Source organism: Schistocerca piceifrons, chromosome 7, assembly GCF_021461385.2.
Source record: "Schistocerca piceifrons isolate TAMUIC-IGC-003096 chromosome 7, iqSchPice1.1, whole genome shotgun sequence".
Classification (NCBI taxonomy): Eukaryota; Metazoa; Arthropoda; class Insecta; order Orthoptera; family Acrididae; genus Schistocerca; species Schistocerca piceifrons.
The window spans coordinates 39,201,407-39,222,513 of NC_060144.1; the positions used below are offsets into that span (position 1 = coordinate 39,201,407).

The following is a 21,107-nucleotide window of genomic DNA, read 5'->3' on the forward strand; positions in this document are numbered from 1 at the left end:
AAGTAACACTCACGCAGAAATAGCTTTGGAAAAAACAACAGTGAGATCATGAGATATGCAGTTCACAATAAGTTTAAGTTGACTACAGAAGAAGAAGAAGAAGAAGAAGAAGAAGAAAAAGATGTGATCCTATGAGTGAAAAGTAAATTACAATCGGTTTTAGAAGCATGATAAATTTTACACTGTTAAAAGTACTCATGATTATGTCAGTCAATAAAGATGTGGTGCATAAACAAAGCTCTAGACTTTTACTGTTCACCTCCCTTGCAAAATGGTGAGGTAAGCTATTTTTATTTTCTACTACACAGTTATAATGATTAAGAAATTTATCTTCAAATACAATCTTACATGCTAACATCAACAGCTCTGCAAGTACAAATGAACACCATTAATAATTTTTTGGAACAATAATTAAAACCAGGACTGTCAGTAAAAACGGATGGTAACCATCTTGATAATTATAGTTTTAGTACTAAAAACATGCAAAATTAACAAACAATAACAATGAACAAAATAGCTCAAGAACATTACACCAATAAGAATAGGGAGCAGGTAAGAAACTTTCACCAATTATAGAAACACAGACACTATGAAAGATGTTATGTTGACAGATATCACATTAATTACGTATATAAATTAGCTATGTTTTATTCAGTGTTTCTGATTTGTTTTAAGACATTCAGCATGGTAACACTGTTTATTGTGCAAAAATGTTTCTTTAACAGCATGACTGTGGAGGAAACTCCACAGGGGTGTTAAAAGAATGCAATTGCTGAAATCCAAAGCATAATATGTTTTGGCATTGTGAAATGTCCTGGATAATTCTGGAGGTAATTAAACAGAAAAAAAATCTTTCTTTACAATTTCTAATTGTAGATAATTTAATGCTGCTTACTATACACAAAGTTTTGATTAGATTGTTATAGAATGACTTTTTAAGTGCTCCTCAGATCATTTGATACAATGGCTTATCCCAAGTTGACACCCTCAACCACAAATTTTTACAAGGTAGAGAGAACAAGTGAGAATAGTGAACTTAAACAAGACACATTAGTTATATCCAGATAGGAAGGTGTGATCTAATTGATATTAATATCAAAAATTCAAGTCAAAGTCTTGAGTACATACCTATTACTGGATAGATAACAGTACTGAAAGAAATTTGTGATAAGGACAATGACATGGCGCTCAAAATGATACAAGAAAGAAAATATCATACACAGAAAGAAAGTTGAAAGAGTTGTAGACTCTAATAAATAGTGAATATACCTCTAATTATTTCATAAAGTTAGGATGTGTTTGTAACAAAGATGATACCATCATCCAATTATCAGTCACTCATAAAGTCTCAGTAAAATAGAAGACTCAGATAATGTTAGTACAGAGGAAAAATGAAAAAATTAAAGAGACAACAGTGTAACAGGCAAGAGGAGAAAATGTAATAAAGCAGAAAACCATTCACCAAACTTACTACAACTACATCTACATGGATACTCTGCAAATCACATTTAAGTGCCTGGCAAATGGTTCATCGAACCACAATTCTCTGTTATTGTATAGCGTGCGGAAAGAACAAACATTTATGTCTTTCCGTTCAAGCTTTGATTTCCCTTATTTTATCATTCTGATCATTTACCCTATGACGGCCAGTGTCAACAAAATACTTTCACTTTTGGAGGAGAAAGTAGGTGATTGAAATTTCGTGAGAAGATTCTGGCACAATGAAAAACATCTTTGTTTTAATGACGTCCACTCCAAATCCTGTATCATTTCAGTAACACCCTCTCCCATATTTTGCGGCAGTACAAAACGTGCTGACCTTCTTTGAACTTTTTCTATGTACTCAGTATTCTAAAAGAGGATAGACAAGCACAGTGTAGGCAGTCTCCTTAGTAGATCTGATACATTTTCTAAGTGTCCTGCCAATAAAACGCAGTCTTTGGTTAGCCTTCCCCACAATATTTTCTATGTGTTTCTTCCAATTTAAGTTATTCGTAATTGTAATTCCTAGATGTTTAGTTGAATTTACGGCCTTTAGGTTTGACTGATATATCACGTAACTGAAGTTTAACAGATTCCTTTTAGCAGTCATGCAGATGATCTCAGACTTTTTGTTATTTAGGTTCAACTGCCAATTTCCGCACCATACATGTATCTTTTCTAAATTGTTTTGCAATTTGTTTTGATCTTCTGATGACTTTATTAGTTGATAAATGACAGCATCATCAAAAAACAACTTAAGACAGCTTCTCAGATTGTCTCCCAAGTCGTTTATATAGACAAGGAACAGCAAAGGGCCTATAACACTACCTTGGGGAATGGCAGAAATCACTAGTTTTTTACTCTATGACTTTCCATCAATTACTATGAACTGTGACCTCTCTGACAGGAAATCACAAATCCAGTCACATAACTGAGATGACATTCCATAAGCACACAACTTCGTTACAAGCTGCTTGTGTGGTATACTGTCAAAAGCCTTCCGGAAATCCAAAACTACAAAATCTATCTGTAATCCCTTGTCAATGGCACTCAACACTTCATGCAGATAAAGAGCTAGGTGTGTTTCACAAGAATGATGTTTTCTAGATCCATGTTGACTGTGTGTCAAAAGACCGTTTTCTTTGAGGTAATTGATAATGTTCGAACAAAATAATGTTCCAGAATCCCGCTGCATATTGAGGTTAATGATATGGGCCTGTAATTTAATGGATTATAATTTAGTGGATTACTCCTACTACCTTTCTTTAACATTGATGTGAACTGTGCAAATTTCCACTCTTTGGGTATGGATCTTTCATTGAGCAAACTGTTGTATATGACTTAAGTATGGAGCTATTGCATCAGCATACTCTGAAAGGAACCTAATTTGTATACTGTCTGGACCAGACAACTTGCTTTTATTAAGCAATTTAAGTTGCTTCAGTACTCCGAGGATACTTACTTCTACATTATTCATATTGACAGCTGTTCTTGTTTAGAATTCTGGAATATTTACTTTGTCTTCTTTTGTGAAGGCATTTTGGAAGGCTGTGTTTAGTAACTCTGCTTTGGCAGCACTGTCCTCGATAGTATCTCCATTACTATCACACAGAGAAGGCATTGATTGTGTCTTGCCGCTAACATACTTCACATACGACCAGAATCTCTTTGGATTTTCTCCCAGATTTCAAGACAAAGTTACATTGTGGAAACTATTATAAGCATCTTGCATTGAAGTTCGCACTAAATTTCAAGTTTCTGTAAAAGACCACCAATCTTGGGGATTTTGCATCTGCTTAAATTTGGCATGTTTGTTTCACTGTTTCTGCAACAGTGCTCTGACCTGTTTTGTGTACCAAGAAGGATCAGCTCTGTCGTTTGTTAATTTATTTGGTATAAATCTCTTAATTGCTGCTGATACTATTTCTCTGAATTGAAGCCACATCTGGTCTACATTTATACTGTTAATGTGGAAGGAGTGGAGATTGTCTCTCAGGAAGGCATAAAGTGAATTTTTTTCTGATTTTTTGAATAGGTATTCTTTTTGTTTCTTTTTGGAGGATTTGAGTGTTACAATGTTCAATCTCACTATGACAATCCTGTGTTCACTAATCCCTGTATCCATTTTGATGCCATTATTAACTCAAGATTTTTGTTGCTAAGAGATCAAAGGTGTTTTCACAACTGTTTACTGTTTGCAAGGGCTCATGAACTAACTGCTCAAAATAATTTTCAGAGAATGTGTTTAGTGCAATTCCATATGATGTTTTACGTGTACCTCCGGGACTAAGCATGTATTTTCACCAACATATTGAGGGTAAATTAAAGTCACCACCAACTATAATCACATGAGTCAGATACATGTTTGAAATCAAACTCAAGTTTTCTTTGAACCTTCCAGCAATTGTATTATCTGAATTCGAAGGTCAGTAAAAGGACCAAATTACTGTTTTATTCCAGTTGCCAACAATGACTTCTGCCCATACTAAATCACAGGAATTATCTACTTCAATCGACAAGACAAACTACTTCTAACAGTAACAAACACACCACCGCCACCGTGTTCAGCCTATCCTTTTGGAACAACATTAAGTTTTTCGCAAAAATTTCAGCTGAGCTTATTTCTGGCTTTAGCCAGCTTTCAGTGCCAATAATAATTTGAGCATCAGTGCTTATGGGAAAGAGAAAGGAAATTTATAATTCTAGTGATTGTGAGGATGCTATTTTGCAATTAGTAATGTAGGATAACTACAGAAGGAGGAGTAAGCTCAAAATAACCAAATGAGTGAATGGAGATGGAAAACAGAGGAAAATGAGGAGTGGAGTCAGAGGGAGGTAGAGGTGACTAGCACAAGATCAAAGAAATAGTTATAAATGAATCTCACATACAGGCAGCAACCAACAGCATATTTAAGACTGTAATTCTGTACATCGTTACCAGGCTCCTTTCAACATATGTAGAATGCATTAACTAGTGCTTCATTTTCAGTATTCAGTGATATGATACCCCTTCTGCACTTTTTTATATTATTCTAACAAGTCAAGACTTTTAACATACAACATACTGTTTTTGAGACTTTCTCCCAAGTTTTCTTCAGTCTGAATACAGAACTGTTGGTAAAGGCTGCACAGACTTGCAGAACACCATTGAAGTTATGTAAACACCGTGAGATATCAGCTACAGCAGCCCACTTCTCAATAGCTTGAATTCTTGCAGTCATATTTGAGCGTCGAATGATTTCAGATACAACTAACTGTGACACCTAGAAAATTAATAAAAGGTTTTATTAGTCAGAAGTCTGAAACTTACAGCATTAAATGTAATAAAAGCTCGGTAACTGGAAAATAGTATATCATTGTTACATTGTACTATATTGATTGACTTGTCTCATGGTCAGTTAATATGCCCTTGTTTTTCTACACTGTTCTGTTTTTGAGAAGATCCAGGCATTTTGAGTTTCAGCCAGTATAATTGACTAGCTAGCTAATAGTAATTTATGAAAAGCAATATCAGTATGTAATATACAAAATTTTGAAGTCTTCATACCATATTTACACACACAGTTGGAGGCAGAGGCCCTATTGGCAATAGCAAAAATACATTATGCACTTTTTTTGTTCCACATATCTCTCAGCATCTCTTATGGACTCTTTGTTCAGAAAAGTAAGTTCATGATTCAAAACCTTAAAGTCTGGTGAGACATATATTTTATGCAGTCATATTTACAAGCGATTCATTACGTCAAAAAAGAGAAACAGTTAGAGCACAATGTTCTACTGAAGCACCTACAGATGCTGTGCAAGTTCAACACAGACTGGTTTAAGGTTGCACAAAACCAGTAACACTGATGAGCTGTGGGTACCTGTCATCAATATGCACGCTTTCCTTAACATATAATTTTACTTCCATATACATTGAAGCCCCAAAGAAACTGGTATAGGCATGCATATTGAAATGCAAAGATACTTAATCAGGCAGAATACAGCACTGCGGTCGGCAACACCTATATAAAATGGCTCTGAGCACTATGGGACTTAACATCTGTGATCATCAGTCCCCTAGAACCTAGAACTACTTAAACCTAACTAACCTAAGGACATCACACACATCCATGCCCGAGGCAGGATTCGAACCTGTGACCGTAGCAGTCACGCGGTTCCAGACTGAAGTGCCTAGAACCGCACGGCCACACCGGCCGGCCGCAACACCTATATAAGACAAGTGTCTGGCACAGATGTTACATCGGTTACTGCTGATACAATGGCAGATTATCAAGATTTAAATGAGTCTGAGCATGGTGTTATAGTCAGCGCATGAGCGATGGGACACAGCATCTCCAAGGTTGCAATGAAGTGGGGATTGTCCTATATGACCATTTCACAAGTGTACCTAGAATATCAGGAATCTGGTAAAACAACAAATCCTCGACACTCCTGTGGCCAGAAAAAGATCCTGCAAGAACAGGACCAACAATGATTGAAGAGACTTGTTCAATGTGACAGAAGTGCAACCCTTCTGCAAATTGCTGCAGATTTCAATTCTGGGCCATCAACAAGTGTCAGCGTGCAAACCATTCAACGAAACATCATTGATATGGGCTTTTGGAGCTGAAGGTCCACTAGTGTACCCTCGATAACTGCATGACACGAAGCTTTACGCTTTGCCTGGGCCCATCAACACTGATATTGAACTGTTGATGACTGGAAACACATTTCCTGGTCAGACGAGTCTCATTTCAAATTGTATCGAGTGGATGGATGAGTATGGGTATGGAGACAACCTTATGAATTCATGGACCCTGCATGTCAGCAGGGTACTGTTCAAGCTGCTGGAGGCTCTGTAATGGTGTGAGGCATGTACATTTGGAGTGGTATGAGACCCCTGATATGTTTAGATACAACTCTGACAGGTGACACATATGCAAGCATCGTGTCTGATCACCTGCATCCACTCATGTCCCTTGTGCATTCTGACAGACTTGGACAATTCATACAGGACAATGTAACACCCTACATGTTCCAAAATGCTACAGAGTGTCTCCAGGAACACTCTTCTGAGTGTAAAAACTTCCGCTGGCTGCCAAACTCCCCAGACATGAACATTATTGAGCATATCTGGAATGCCTTGCAATGTGTTGTTCAGAAGAGATCTCCATGGATTTTACAGATTTATGGACAGTTCTGCAAGATTCATGGTGTCAGCCCCTCCAGTACTACTTCAGACATTAGTCGAGTCCATGCCACATCATGTTGCAGCATTTCAGCATCCTCACAGGGGCAGTACACCACATTAGGCAGGTGTACCTGTTTCTTTGGCACTTCAGTGTAATATATTTATTGAATTAACATTTTATGTCACTAATTTAACAGATGTGAGACACTAAAAGTTTTGAGCCAGTCTCTCACATAGACAATAAACACTAGTCAAGACACTACCCACTACAGCTGACTTTTATTAGTTCATCTACATCCTCATCCATAGTCTGCAAATTGCTATAAAGTGCATGGCAGAGACTTTGTCCTATGGTACCAGTTATTAGAGCTTTTTTCCATTCCATTCACGTATGGAATGCAGAAAGAATGATTGTTTAATTGTCTCTGTTCAGTCTATAATCAATCTAATATTTTCCTCCTCATCCATACTAAGGAACCAATATGTAGGGGGTTGCAGGATATACCAAGGGTCATCATATGTAGGCGGTTATTGAAACTTTGAAAGTAGGCTTACTTAGGATAGTTTACACCTATCTTAAAGAGTTTGGAATATTAACAATTATGGAAAGGACAGATTCATTCACACCATAAAGATAACGAGTTGCAGACAGGCACAATGAAAAGACTGTTAAAACTGAGCTTTTGGCCAAAGCCTTCTTCAGAAAAGAAAGGAAAACACACTCATATTCACACAAGCACACATACCTCATGCACACATTACCACTATCTCCAGCTCTTCTGACCAGACGGCAATTGTTGCATTTAATGAAAGCAGCAATCCAGAGTTGGGAAGGGACAGGGGAGGGAATGCAAAATATAGGTTAAGGGAGAGAAGAATGCTGTCTGGCAGTGTGAAGGAACTAGAATGGGGCATGACAAGGATGCTAAATGCAGCATTGGAAAGCTGTTGGGTAGAGGGGGTGCGGAGCAGGGGGTGGGGGGGGGGGGTGGGGGGAGGGGATGAGAATCAGAATAGAACCAAAAAGAAGACATGCATGAGAAGGTAGAAGACTAGTAAGTACGTTGGCAGAGAGCGACAAACAATGAGGGCGACAGGAAATGAACTGGGAGAAGATTACAGAGGGGTGACAACGTTGGGTAGACAGTGTGGTTTCAGTAGGCTATCATAACTTAAGACCAGAACAATTTAGGGAGCAGAGAATGTGGTGTGAGGATGACTCCCTTATGTCGAGTTCAGAAAATCTGATAAAGGGAGGATCCACATGGTGCAGGTGTGAAGCAGCCATTGAAATAAGCACGTTATGTTCAGCTGCACATTGTGCATCAGTATACTTTTGGCCACAGTTTGGTGGTGGCCATTTATCCTGTTAGAAAGCTGGTTGGTAGTCATATCAACATAAAAAGCTCTGCAGTTATTGTAGCAGTGCTGGTATATGACATGGCTGCTTTCACAGGTGAACTAGTCTTTGATTGGGAAGGATAAGCCTGTGAAAGGATTGGAACAGGAAGTGTTGGCAGGATGGATAGGGCATCTGTTGCACCTGGGTCTTGCACACGGACCATTGTGGCAAGGAGCTGGGATTGGGAGTGATTTAGGGATGGACTAGGATGTGGTGGTTGAGTGAGCCTTAGAAAACTACTTTGTAAGGGGTGGGAAGAATCTTGGGTAGGATGTCCCTCATTTCAGGGCAGGATCATAGATAATCAAAACCATGACAAAAGATGTGGTTCAGTTCTTCCAGTCTTGGGTGGTATTGGATGATGGAGGGGGCACACCTTTGAAATTTGTTCTTGGAGTGGTGTGGGGGTTGTGGTATGTGGGGGATATGGCACAGAAAATCTGTTTGCAGACTAGGTCTGGGAGATAGTGCCATACTGTGAAGGCCCTTGTGAGACCCTCAGTATACAGGGCAAGGGACTTCTTGCCACTGCAAATATGTTTTTACCAGGTGGCCAGGTTGTGTGGAAGGGATTTTTTGGTGTGGATGGGAAAGTAGCTGTCAAAATGCACGTGGTTGGTGGACAGAGGTGTGGCTGGAGCTGTCAGAGAGGAGGAGGTCAACATCCATGAAGGTGGCACACTGTGATGAGGAGGATCAGGTGATGTGGATGGGAGAGGTGTTGGACTGTGAAAGAAAGAGGATAGGATTTCTTGGCCCTCAGTCCAGATCATCAATTAATCTGAACAAGACAAGGTGTTTGAGGTGTTGGGAGGCTAGGAAGATTTCCTCTAGATGGCCCATAAACAGGATGGTGTAGAAGGGTGCAATGTAGGTGCCCTTGGTTGTGCTGTTTGTATAACTTCCTTTCAGAATAGAAGTGGTTGTGTGTTTGAATAATGTTACTAATGTGTATGAGGAACAAGGTAATGGGTTTGTAGTCTGAGGGCAAGACCATGTGCATGAGGTATGTTGGTGTGTAGGAAAGTGATGTTGGAAGTGTTGAGCAGGGATCCAGAAGGTAAAGGAGCAGTGATAGTGGAGGGTCGGTCAATGAAGTGGTTGTGGGAGGCTAGATAGTGGGCAGTTTGTTGGAGGTATTTGTCAATGAGGCAAAAAACCTTTCAATTGGGGCACAATTACCAGTTGTAAGGGGTTGTCCAGGATTACTGGGTTTGTGAATTTTGTGGAGCATGTAGAATGTAGGTGTGTGGTGTTTTGGAGAGGTAAGGACAGAAGTAGACTCAGGGAAGAGGTTCTGGGTAGGACCTAAAGCTTTAAGCTGGGACTAGAGGTTGTGGTGGACTTCTGGGATAGGATCACTCTGGCCAAATTTACAGATGGGGTTGCTGCTCCCTCTGTCCAACAACCTTCTTCCAATTCACATCCCTTTATCCTCATTTTATCCTCATTTTGTACTGCTCTCTGCCAATGCACTCACTATTATTTTCTCTGTCTTTGTCTGTCACTGTCTCTACATCTGGCAGTCTTGTCCTGCTACCTTCTAGCCTAGTCCCTGCATGCTCCACCAGACAGACCTCATCTCTCACATCACTCACCCCATTCCCTGTTTCATGCTGGATAGCTGCTTTTTTTCAACACAACAATTGCAGTCTGGTCAGAGATTGTGGTCATGTGGGCCTGTTTTAGTAGATGTATGTGTGTGTCTTCCTTTCTTTTTTGAGGATGGGTGAGGTGTTAAAAACCTTTTTGTTATCCCTTTCTGTATGTCAATGTGTCATCTTTATGATGAGTGCAATCTATCCTTTTTCGTAGTTGGATATAATAGAGGGAAACATTCAACGTGGGAAAAATATATCTTAAAACACAGATGATGTGACTTACCGAACGAAAGTGCTGGCAGGTCGATAGACACACAAACAAACACAAACATACACATGAAATTCAGGTTGCGAAAGTTTGAATTTCATGTGTATGTTTGTGTTTGTTTGTGTGTCTATCGACCTGCCAGCACTTTCGTCCGGTAAGTCGCATCATCTTTTTCATAGTTGTTGATATTTCAACCTGGACTTCCCATTGTTTTAGTTTAGCAGTTCAGTTCTTTCAATATCTCTGTAGCACTCACCTGCGGGTCAAACAAATGTGTGACCATATTCATTCAATATCCCCTGTTAGTCCCACTTGGCACATGTCCCACACACATGAGCAATATTCTAGGCAGAGTTGCACGAGTGATTTGTAAGAAATTCCCTTTGTAGAGTGGTTGCATCTCCCTAGTTTTCTACATATATGCTCCTTGCTTTACCCATGGCTAAGCATATGTAATCATTCCACTTCATGTCCCTACAAAGTGATACATCCAAGTATTTGTATAGCTTGCTATGCCCTCCCTATCAAAAAATCCTCAATACAGTCACAAATTTTGCTTGACACCCCACATGATGATATTTTTGACAATCAGTGTAGGTGTGGTACTGAGACAAATACTTTTTGAAAATTAAGAAACACTGCATTTACTTGACTGCCTTGATCCACAGCATTCAGTACGTCATGTGAGAAAAGTTTGAGTTGAGTTTTACATAAATGGTGTTTTCGAAATCCATACTGGTTGTACAGAGGAGTTCATTCCGTTTTAGATACCCCATTATGTTTTAGCTTAGAATATGTGCTAAGATTCTACAACAAATGAATGGGTCAAAGATACTGGATAGTAGTTTTGTGGATCACTTCTGCTACCATTCTTGCAGACAGGTGTGACTTGCATTTTCTTCCTACTATGGGGCATAGTTTTTTGTCCAAAGGCTCTACCATTGCTTATAGTTAACAGAGGGCTAACTCCACTGCAAATTCAGTATAGTATGTGACATGGATTCTATCAGGCACTGAGGTTTTGTTCCATTTTAATGATTTCAGCTTTTTCTGAATACCATTGACACTAAGGTCTATTTCATTCATCTTTTGAGCTTACAAAAATTAAATTAAGGCTATACTCCTGGGTTTTCCTTTGTAAAGCAACATTTGAAAACAGAGTCAAGCCTTTCAGCTTTTGCATTTCTGCAGTAGTTATTTAAAGCATTACACATTGCTTCTTGACAGTGAAACATGTTTCAATCAGCATCTGTCTATAGTTGTGTGCTTTGTTTTATATCTTTTACACAGCAGTCTCTATTTCTTTAGAAGCTTCTCTATAGTGACTGTATACCATAAAGGATCCTTTCCTTCATGAACTGTTCTACTGTGCACATATCCTTACAGTTCTACCCTTGAGCCATAGTTCCTCTCCACACCTGTCTTGAGCTAAAAGTTTCAAGTTTCTCATTGAGATATGACACAACAGCTTCTTTGTCTAGTTTGTTGAACATGTAAATCTTTCTACTTCTCTTGGTTGCCCTTTGTAATTTGGTATTAATTGATGCTATAACTGCCTAATAATCACTTATACCCGTTTTGATGTGGAACTCCTCAAAGACATCAGGTGGTGTTTTTTTTTTTTTTTTTTTTTTTTTTTTCTACGCCTGAGCCATAGTTCCTATACACACATCAGTCCTCAGATAAAAGTTTCAAGTTCCTCATTGTGATATGACACTAAAGCTTCTTTGTCTGTTTGTCTTAGTTCACCTTTGTAATTTGGTATTCATTGTTGGTGTAACTGCCTAATTGTCACTGATACTAGTTTCAATGTGGACCTCCTCAAAGAGATCAGTTCCTTTTTCTGATATTAGATCCGATATATTTATACCATGAGTGGAGTTCCAAACTATCCGTTCAAAGTAGTTTTAGGTGAAGGCATAAAGTAATGTTTCACAGAAAGCCAAGTTAGTCCACCACTAACAAAACTTAATAATACCAATTGATTGTTGAATGATTAAAGTCTCCTCCAGTGATTACAGTATTATTAGGAGCTTATTTAAAAGTGAACTGAGGTTCTGTCTAAGGTTTCCAGTTATATCATGCTGATTGATAGAAGAATCAAAGTATAATTTTATGCCTATTTTTGCCTTGTTACTGAGTCTTGCCTGTTTAATCTTGTGTGCAGCTTCAATTTCTATCTTGATGAATTTGAATTTATTTATTTATTTATTTATTTATTTTTTTTGTGACAAACACACCACCACTATTTTCCGTTACCTTATCCTTTGGGTATATGCTGAAACGTTTCCCAAAAGTCTCATTACCTTCATTTTCCAGTTTTAACCAGCTTTCTGCACTCTGTATTACATGAGATTCACTGGTTGTTAGGAGGTGCTTCAAACTGTGGCATCTTGTTGTGAATATTTTGGCAGTTAACCACTTGGATCTTCATACTTTCCCCTGTGGGCTGCATTTCTGTGGCTCTTAAATTGATAATTCTTGGTTTCCTATGGCTATCATGCCATTCATATAGAACAAAAATTACCATTCAGATGAGTAAATAGTTGAATATCAGCCAGCATTTCATATCCCTTCTCAATCAGAAAGTTATTAATCCACTGAGGTGGCTACACAGGAACATATCAAGAGTGGAGGTGAGCATGATCTCTTATCAACGCCTGGTCATTCCGAGTCAGCTCTTTTCAAGTAGTTACCTGCTCTCATCTTGACTTTAGTAGGCTGTTACCACCTCACGTTTACAGGGAGGATACTATTAAAAGTACACCAACCCATGTGGTGCAGTGATAGGATACTGGAATCACATTTCAAGTCTGCAGCTGGCCATACAGATTCGTGTTTACATGGTTACCCTAAACTATGGAAGGCAAATGCTGGAAACATTTCTTTCAAAATGACATACGAAATTTGCTTACCCATCCTTCTCCATTCTGAGCATGAGCCACATCTACAAGTACATTGTCAACAGGTCATTATTCCTCCATTTTATTTATGAAGAACATGATAAAATGAATAATAATACACAGATTCCAACACTCCATTTGTCCATCTACTGATGTAATCATTACTCATCTTGTTTAAATAGAGGATGCACTTGAGCACATGAGCACATTCAGGCAAAAAATAACAAATAAATGAGGCAGATTCTGTGTTTCTACAGTTTGTCTCATAAGGTATGGCACTGTTATAAGAAATTATTTCCTCCACCACGCAATACCACATTCTGATACTGTCTCCACAAACTACATTAATGGTTCCCATCATATTTTACTAACACAACTCTTTACTACATTTCATTAATAACAAGAACTGCAACATATAAATAATGCAACGACAAGTTCAAACAATGGAAAATCCATGATGTGATAATGACAATAATGAACTAGAAGTTCATGATATGTAGTACATATCATGACTGTAAATAGACCAATTTAATTCACACTTGGACACATTATTCTACATTAAAATACCATGTTGTATGGCTTCACAGACAAAGGATAAGAATGTGTCACCCTGGTCTAACCATACTGGGTGGCAAATGATAGGCTTTTAGTCTTTGGTAAACATCACATACTACAATTACTGTAATGTGTGTATCTGTTGTATTTCAAATCACTTTCTAAATATGTAGACTTGTGACTGACATCAAACATTCAACAACTCACTGGAAATGGATATTCATTGTACAAGCACACAAAGTGATTTATTTTGTGACTCCAAATGGTGCTCCAAATATTATTGCGCAAATGTATGCAGTTTAGTCAACAACACTGATTGATTTGCTATAACAGGTGCAAGCTATAACAGCTTGAAAGTAAAATTCTATCTATTACTAACTTGACGGAAGATCCTAAGAAGTTTTGATCTTATGTTAAATTAGTAAATGGATTGAAGCCATCTTTCCAGATCCTCTGTGACCATGGTAACATTGAAATGAGGATGATAAAAATAAGGTTAAAATACTAAATGTCTTTCTACATAACTGTTTCGTAGATGAAGATTACACTGTAGTTGCACCTTTAAACTTACAGCATGGGGGGGGCGGGGAGGGGGGGGGGGGGGACCACGGATATAGAAGTAAATGACTATTGCATAGGAAAGCAGCTGAAATTATGGCATAGAAAAGCAACTGAAATTGCTCAATAGATAAAAGGCCAGTGGACATGACAAGACACCATGACCCCCCCCCCCCCTTTTTTTTTTTTTTTTTTTTTTTTTTTTTTTTTTTTTTTTTTTTTTTTTTTTCCCTGACTGGTTTGGTTTGATGTCACCCACTATGAATTCCTCTCCTGTGTCAATCTTTTCATCTCAGAGTAGCACTTGCAACCTATGTCCTCAATTAATTGCTGGATGTATTTCCAATCTGCATCTTCTTCTACAGATTTTACCCTCTACTGCCCCCTCTAGTACCATGGAATTTATTTCCTATGTCTTAACATATGTCCTACCACCCAGTCCCCGCTTCTTATCAGTGTTTTCCATATATTTCTTTCGTTGTAATTTCTGTGGAGAACCTCTTCATTCCTCACCTTATCAGTCCACTTAATTTTCAACTTATTCTGTAGTGGCACATATCAAATGCTTCAATTCTCTCCTGCTCCAATTTTCCCACAGTCCATGCTTCACTACTATACAATGGTGTGCTCCAAATGAACTTTCTCAGAAATTTAGTTTCTCAAATTGAGGACTATGTTTGACACTAACAGCCTTCTCTTGGCCACAAATGCCCCTTTTACCAATGTTAGTCTGCTTTTTATGTCCCCCTTGCTCCATCCATCTTCGGTTCTTTTGTTGCCTAAGTAGCAGAATCCCATAACTTCATCCAATTTGTGATCCTCAAATCTGATGCTAAGCTTCTTTCTGTTCTCATTTCTGCTACTTCTCATGAAATTTGTCTTTCTTCAGTTCACTCTTAATCCATTTTCCGTACTCATTAGACTATTCAATTCCATTTGGCACATCCTGTATTTCTTTTCTCTTTTATTCAGGATAACAATGTCATCAGTGATGCTTATGATTGATATCCTTTCGCTCTGAACTTTACTGCCACTACAGATTGAATACTAAGGGCAAAAGACTACACCCCTATCTTACTCCTTTTTTCAATCCGAGCACTTCATTCTTGGTCTTCCACTCCTACTGTTCCCTCTCGGTTCTTGAACATATCATATATTACCCATCTTTCCCTATAGCTTACCCCTGTTTCTTTCAGAATTTTGAATATTTGAATGGTATTTTGAATACTATTTTACATTGTCAAATGCTTTTTCCAGTTCAACAAGTTCTATAAATGTGTCTTGATTTTTCTTCAGTCTTGCTTCCATTGTCTCAAGCAGATCAATGTTTCTGTACCCAACAAATGTAGAAGGAGTTCAGGTTACAATAAAAAGTCTCAAAATGAAACACTCTGCAGGTATAGATGATATACCTGATTTCATTATAAAGAAGTGTGGGGACTTGATTACTGAGCCCTTAACCCACCTATGTAACCTATCTCTTGCTACAGGAACTTTTCCTTCATGTTTGAAAGTAGCAAAAGTAAACCCATTATACAAGAAAGGAAACAAAGATGATGGTTCCAACTACAGACCCCTGGCACTTCTTTCTGTTTTCTCAAAAATATTAGAAAGACTTTTCAATAAGAGGCTAACAAACTTCCTAGAGGTAAATAGCATTCTGTCAGAATCTCAACATGGATTTAGAGCAAACCGCTCAACAGAATCTGCCGTTCACTCCTTTCTATTAGAGGCACTGATAGCTTTAGACAACAAAAAACTTACCATGGGCATATTTTTAGATTTGTCAAAGGCATTTGACACCATAATTGATGACAAATTGCTACACAAGCTAGAAAATCTTGGCATTAGGGGAACAGCTAACAACTGGCTCAGCAATATGTGGAAATAGATCAAGAAAGGGACAATGTCATTAGGAAATATAATTCCAAGCTACTGACTGTTAAATATGGAGAGCCACAAGGATCAGTAATGGGTCCTGTTCTGTTCTTACTCTATGTAAATGACATAAACATAAGCAATGACAGCAGTAAAATATTTCAATTTGCTGATGATACGAGTGTTCTAATTACAGGAAACTCAGAAGAAACTCTTGTAAAAACCATAAAAGAAACCACTGACAGCTAACATGTTACTTTGATGAAAATGACTTAATAATAAACACTGAAAAAACTGTAGCTATGGATATACACACAGCAAAAACAAAAAATCTGATATCACCCAATCTAGAGCTATACGGACAGACAATTGTCAAAACAGCCTGTACCAAATTTCTTGGACTTCATCTACAAGACAACTTGAAATGGAAAACACATATTGAGCAAATGAACAAAAAATTAAGTACTTCTTGTTTTGTGTTGCGTACATTAAAAAATTGTACCAGCTACAACATCCTTCAGTGTGTATATTATGCAGTTGTACACTCTCACCTCCGGTATGGGATTATGTTCTGGGGAAATTCTGGAGATGCCATCAAAAATTCAAAATTAAAAAAAAAAAAGAATTATAAGAATAATGGAAGGGGTAGATAATCGCAAATCATGTAGACCATTGTTTCAAAAAAGGATGATCCTGCCACTTCCTTGAATATATATACTTGAAAATATAATGTGACTTACCAAATGAAAGCGCTGGCAGGTTGATAGACACACAAACAAACACAAACACTCAAAATTCAAGCTTTTGCAACCAACGGTTGCTTCATCAGGAAAGAGGGAAGGAGAGGGAAAGACGAAAGGATGTGGGTTTTAAGGGAGAGGGCAAGGAGTCATTCCAATCCCGGGAGCGGAAAGACTTGCCTTAGGGGGAAAAAAGGACAGGTATACACTCGCACACACACCCATATCCAACCGCACATACACAGACATGTATGTGTATGTGCGGTTGGATTGGAATGACTCCTTACCCTCTCCCTTAAAACCCATATCCTTTCGTCTTTCCCTCTCCTTCCCTCTTTCCTGATGAAGCAACTGTTGGTTGCGAAAGCTTGAATTTTGTGTGTATGTTTGTGTTCGTTTGTGTGTCTATCGACCTGCCAGCACTTTCGTTTGGTAAGTCACATCATCTTTGTTTTTAGATATATTTTTCCCACGTGGAATGTTTCCCTCTATTATATGAAAATATAATGTATTTAAAGCAAAACTTGCATAGAAAAAGACCACTCATCACTCAAAATCACACAATACATAGCTATGATACGAGACAAAATTGGACGTACATGTTCAAAGCGCCAACAAAAGTTATTTCAAAACAGCCTTATCCATCCTAGTATCAAACTATACAATGCCTTACCAGATACCATTAAACACATACAAAACATTGGTCACTTCAAATCTAAACTGAAGTCGTACTTGGTTGATCACTGCTTTTACACAGTAAATGAATACCTACAAAACTAAATTTTTGTGTGTTTACCCAATGTGGTCTCATTCAGAAGAACATTTGTATTTTATCTCTCTGTATATAGCGTAACAACATTTATTTAAGTATTCATCATTCATTGATATATTAATGTGTGTTATTATGTACAACAGTATATTATATGTAAAACTGTTAATATTAACAAAAAATCCAAATATCTCTTGCACATTGTGCAGCTGTAGATGAAATGGATCAATAAATCAAAAATCAAAATCAAAAAGTCAACTACAATGCCGGAACTGCTTCTCTGGAGCTTTTACCTTTCCTAAGGTCAAACTGACTTTCATCTAACAGATACTCAATTTTCTTTTCCATTCTTGTATATACCATTCTTGTCAGTAACTTGGATGCCTGAGCTATTGAGCTGATTGTGCAATAATTCTCATTACTGTTGGCTGTTGCAAACTTCTGAACTGTGTGAAAATATATTTTCCCAGTGTTCTGACAGTATATTGCTAGTCTCATACATTCTACTCACCAGTGTGGATAGTCATTTGTTGCCACTTTGCACAATTATTTTAGAAATTCCAGTGAATGTTATGTATTTCTTCTGTTTCATTTTATCTTAAACTCTCTAAAGTACTTTTAAATTCTAATACTGGATCCCCTAGCTCTTCTCAGTCATCTTCTGCCATGTCATTGGACATGTCCTTCCCTCCTCATGTAGGCCTCCAATGTAATCTTTCCTCTTATCCCCATTCTCCTTTGCTGCATTTAACAGTAGTATTCCCACTGCACTCTTGGTGTTACTGCTCTTGATTTTCCATGTACTGAGCCAGTCCTTCCAATAATCATTTCTTTTTCAACATTTTCACATTTTTCATGCAGCAATTTCACCTTAGCTTCCCTGCACTTCCTACTGATTTCATTCCTAAGTGACTGTATTCCTGAATTTCCACACACACTTCAGTATTTCCTTCTTTCATCAAAAAACTGAAGTATTTCGTGCATTATCCATGGTTTCTTCACAGTTATCTTCCTTCCACTTATGTTTTTCTCTCCAACTTCTGTAATTGACCTTTTTAGAGATGTCCATTCTGCTACAACTGAACTGGCTACTCAGCTATTCATTATCGCAGTATCTATAGTCTCAGAGAACTTAAAGCACACCTATTCATTCCTTACTACTTACCCAATGGAAAATCCAGGCTGGAATAATAACAACATTATGAAAAGGATGGATTGCTACTCATCATATAGCAGAAATGTTGAGTAGCAGATAGGAACAATAAAAGACTGTCAAATGCATAACCCTTCGGCCAGAAAGGCCTTTGAAGAGAGTTGGGTAGCTAGATGCAGTTGGGAGGTTAGATGAAGGGTGGGAAGGGGGAAGGGGGGGGGGGGGGGGAAGAGCTATCAGTAAATGAGACAGGAAAAAAGACTGTGGGTGCATTGATGGAATATAGGGATGTGTAGTGCTGGAGAGGAAACAGATAAAGGCATAGGTAGGTGTAGGACAATTACTAATGAAAGTTGAGGCCAGGAGGGTTGTGGGAATGTAGGATGCTACATGGAGAGCTCCCATCTGTGCAGTTCAGAAAAGCTGGTGTTGGTAGGAAGGATTCAGATGGCACAGGCTGTGAAGCAGTAATTAAAATAAAGAGCACTGTGTTGGGCAGCATGCTCAACAACTGTATGGTCCAGCTATTTCTTGGCCATAGTATGTCAGTGGCAATTCATGTGGACAGACAACTTGTTGGTTGTCATGCTCACACATAATGCAGCACAGTGGTTGCAGCATAGTTTGTACATCAAACACTCACAATTATAAATTTATACATTTGTGTGTCTGTACTCTACATTAAAAATAATATTTCAGAATTTGTTGCCAGAGGGGAAATACATGAACACAACACCTGAGTTATGGGTAATTTAGACATACAATTTAGAAATGCCACAGATTAGCAAGAACAGGAAATTCCCTCAAAGCAAGCCCACTCAAAATGTTCAATAAACTGCCAATTCATGTTCAGTCTATGTATATAATTTTTTAAAAAAAATTATGTGGTACAGCTGGCTGTCAGATCATCCATTTTATGACATCAAATAATTCTTTGAGATTCCTGAGGAGGATATTAGCATTTAAAAGTTTTCTGTACTTAAACATATTACTGTGTGTCGTGGTTAAGTTGTGTGTAATTATGTAGTGTATACAATGCACAATATGCTATTTACAGAATATACTATACTATATTGTATTACGTTATAGTATCGCTTATTGCATTAACTTTTAGAAACTATCATGCTGTAATATGGTACACAGCCACGCTCAAAAATATACTATCATGTGTTGACATTAGTTTATTTTATTATTATGTATGTACTACTACATCCTGTATGATGAAGCCAATATCACTGTAAAACGGCCTATGGTGAACAAAATTCTTGATTCTTGATTCACATGATTAGTTTCACAGGTAGCCTTGCCTTTCGTGGGATAAATTACGCTTGTGACCAGGCTAGACCAAGTAGTGGTGGGACGATACATGGGACAGGTCATGGCATCTAGGTATATTGCAGTGATATGTGCCATGAGGCAAGAGCTTCAGAGCAGGGGTTTTGTAGGGGTGGATGAGAACATTGTGTAGGTTTGGAGGGTGACATAATTCCACTGTAGGATGGGTGGAAAGGATAGTGGGCAGGACAGTCCTCATTTCAGGGCATGACGAGAGTTAGTCAAAACCCTGGCAGAGAATGTGATTCCATTGCTCCAGTCCCTGGTGGTAATGTGTCACGAGAAGAATGCTTCTCTTTGGCTGGACATCGGGATTTTGGGGCATGGGGAGTGACTGGAGATAAAACATGAAACACATTTCTGAACAAGGTTGAGGGGGTAATCACAGTTTATGAAGGCTTCAGTGAGACCCCTGGTATATTTTGAGAGGGACTGATTGTCACTAGAGATGTGATGGCCATAGGTGGCTAGGCTGTATGGAAGAACCCTCTTGGTATGGAATGAGTGGCAGCTGTCAAAGTGGAGGTGTTGCTGGTTTTCAGTACATCTGATGTGGACAGAGGTACAGACACTGCCATCTTTGAGGTGGAGGTCAACATCAAGGAAGGTACGTTCTTGGGTTGAGGAGGACCAGATGATGCAAATTGGGGAGAAGGTGTTGAGATTCTGGAGGAATGTGGAGAAGGTGTCCTCACCCTCAATCCAGACCACGAAGTTGTCATCAATGAAACTAAACCAGGTGAGGAGTTTGGGATTCTGGGTGGTTAGAAAGGATTCCTCTATCTGGCCCATGGATAAGGTGGCATAGGATGGTGTCATGTAGGTGCCCATTGTTGTACCAGAGATTTGTTTCTTCGTGATGCCTTCAGAGGAGGAGTAATTGTGGGTGAGGACATAGTTGGTCATGGTGGTAAGAAAGGAGGTTGCATGTCTTGAATCTGTAGGGTGTTTGGAAAGGTAGTGTTCAATAATAGCAATGCCATGGGCATTAGGGATGGTAGCGTAAAGGGACATGATATAATTGGTGAAAAGCAGGGCACTGTGTGTTACAGGAACAGGAACTGGGGAGAGTCGGTGGAGGAAATGGTTCATATCTTTTATACAGGAGGGCAGGTAGCTGCTTATGAGCTGAAAGTGTTGGTGTACAAGAGCAGAGATTGTCTTAGTGGGGCACAGTAACCAGACACAATGGGGTGCATGAGTGGTTGGATTTATGGTCTTAGGAAGCATGTAGAAGGTAGGAATGCGAGGAGTGCGAGGGGTGAGGAAAGAGATGGGCTCCGGGGAGTA

At 38.5% G+C, this 21,107-nt stretch overlaps 1 protein-coding gene across 1 annotated transcript in view; it reads right to left on the minus strand.

The window, feature by feature from the left end:
• Positions 1-21,107, minus strand: part of LOC124805408 (ras-specific guanine nucleotide-releasing factor 1-like) — an 871,442-nt gene that overhangs the window by 122,210 nt on the left and 728,125 nt on the right. The window contains 1 exon segment of the mRNA XM_047265969.1: positions 4,548-4,745. Within this exon segment, the coding sequence (XP_047121925.1) occupies positions 4,548-4,745 (198 nt within the window).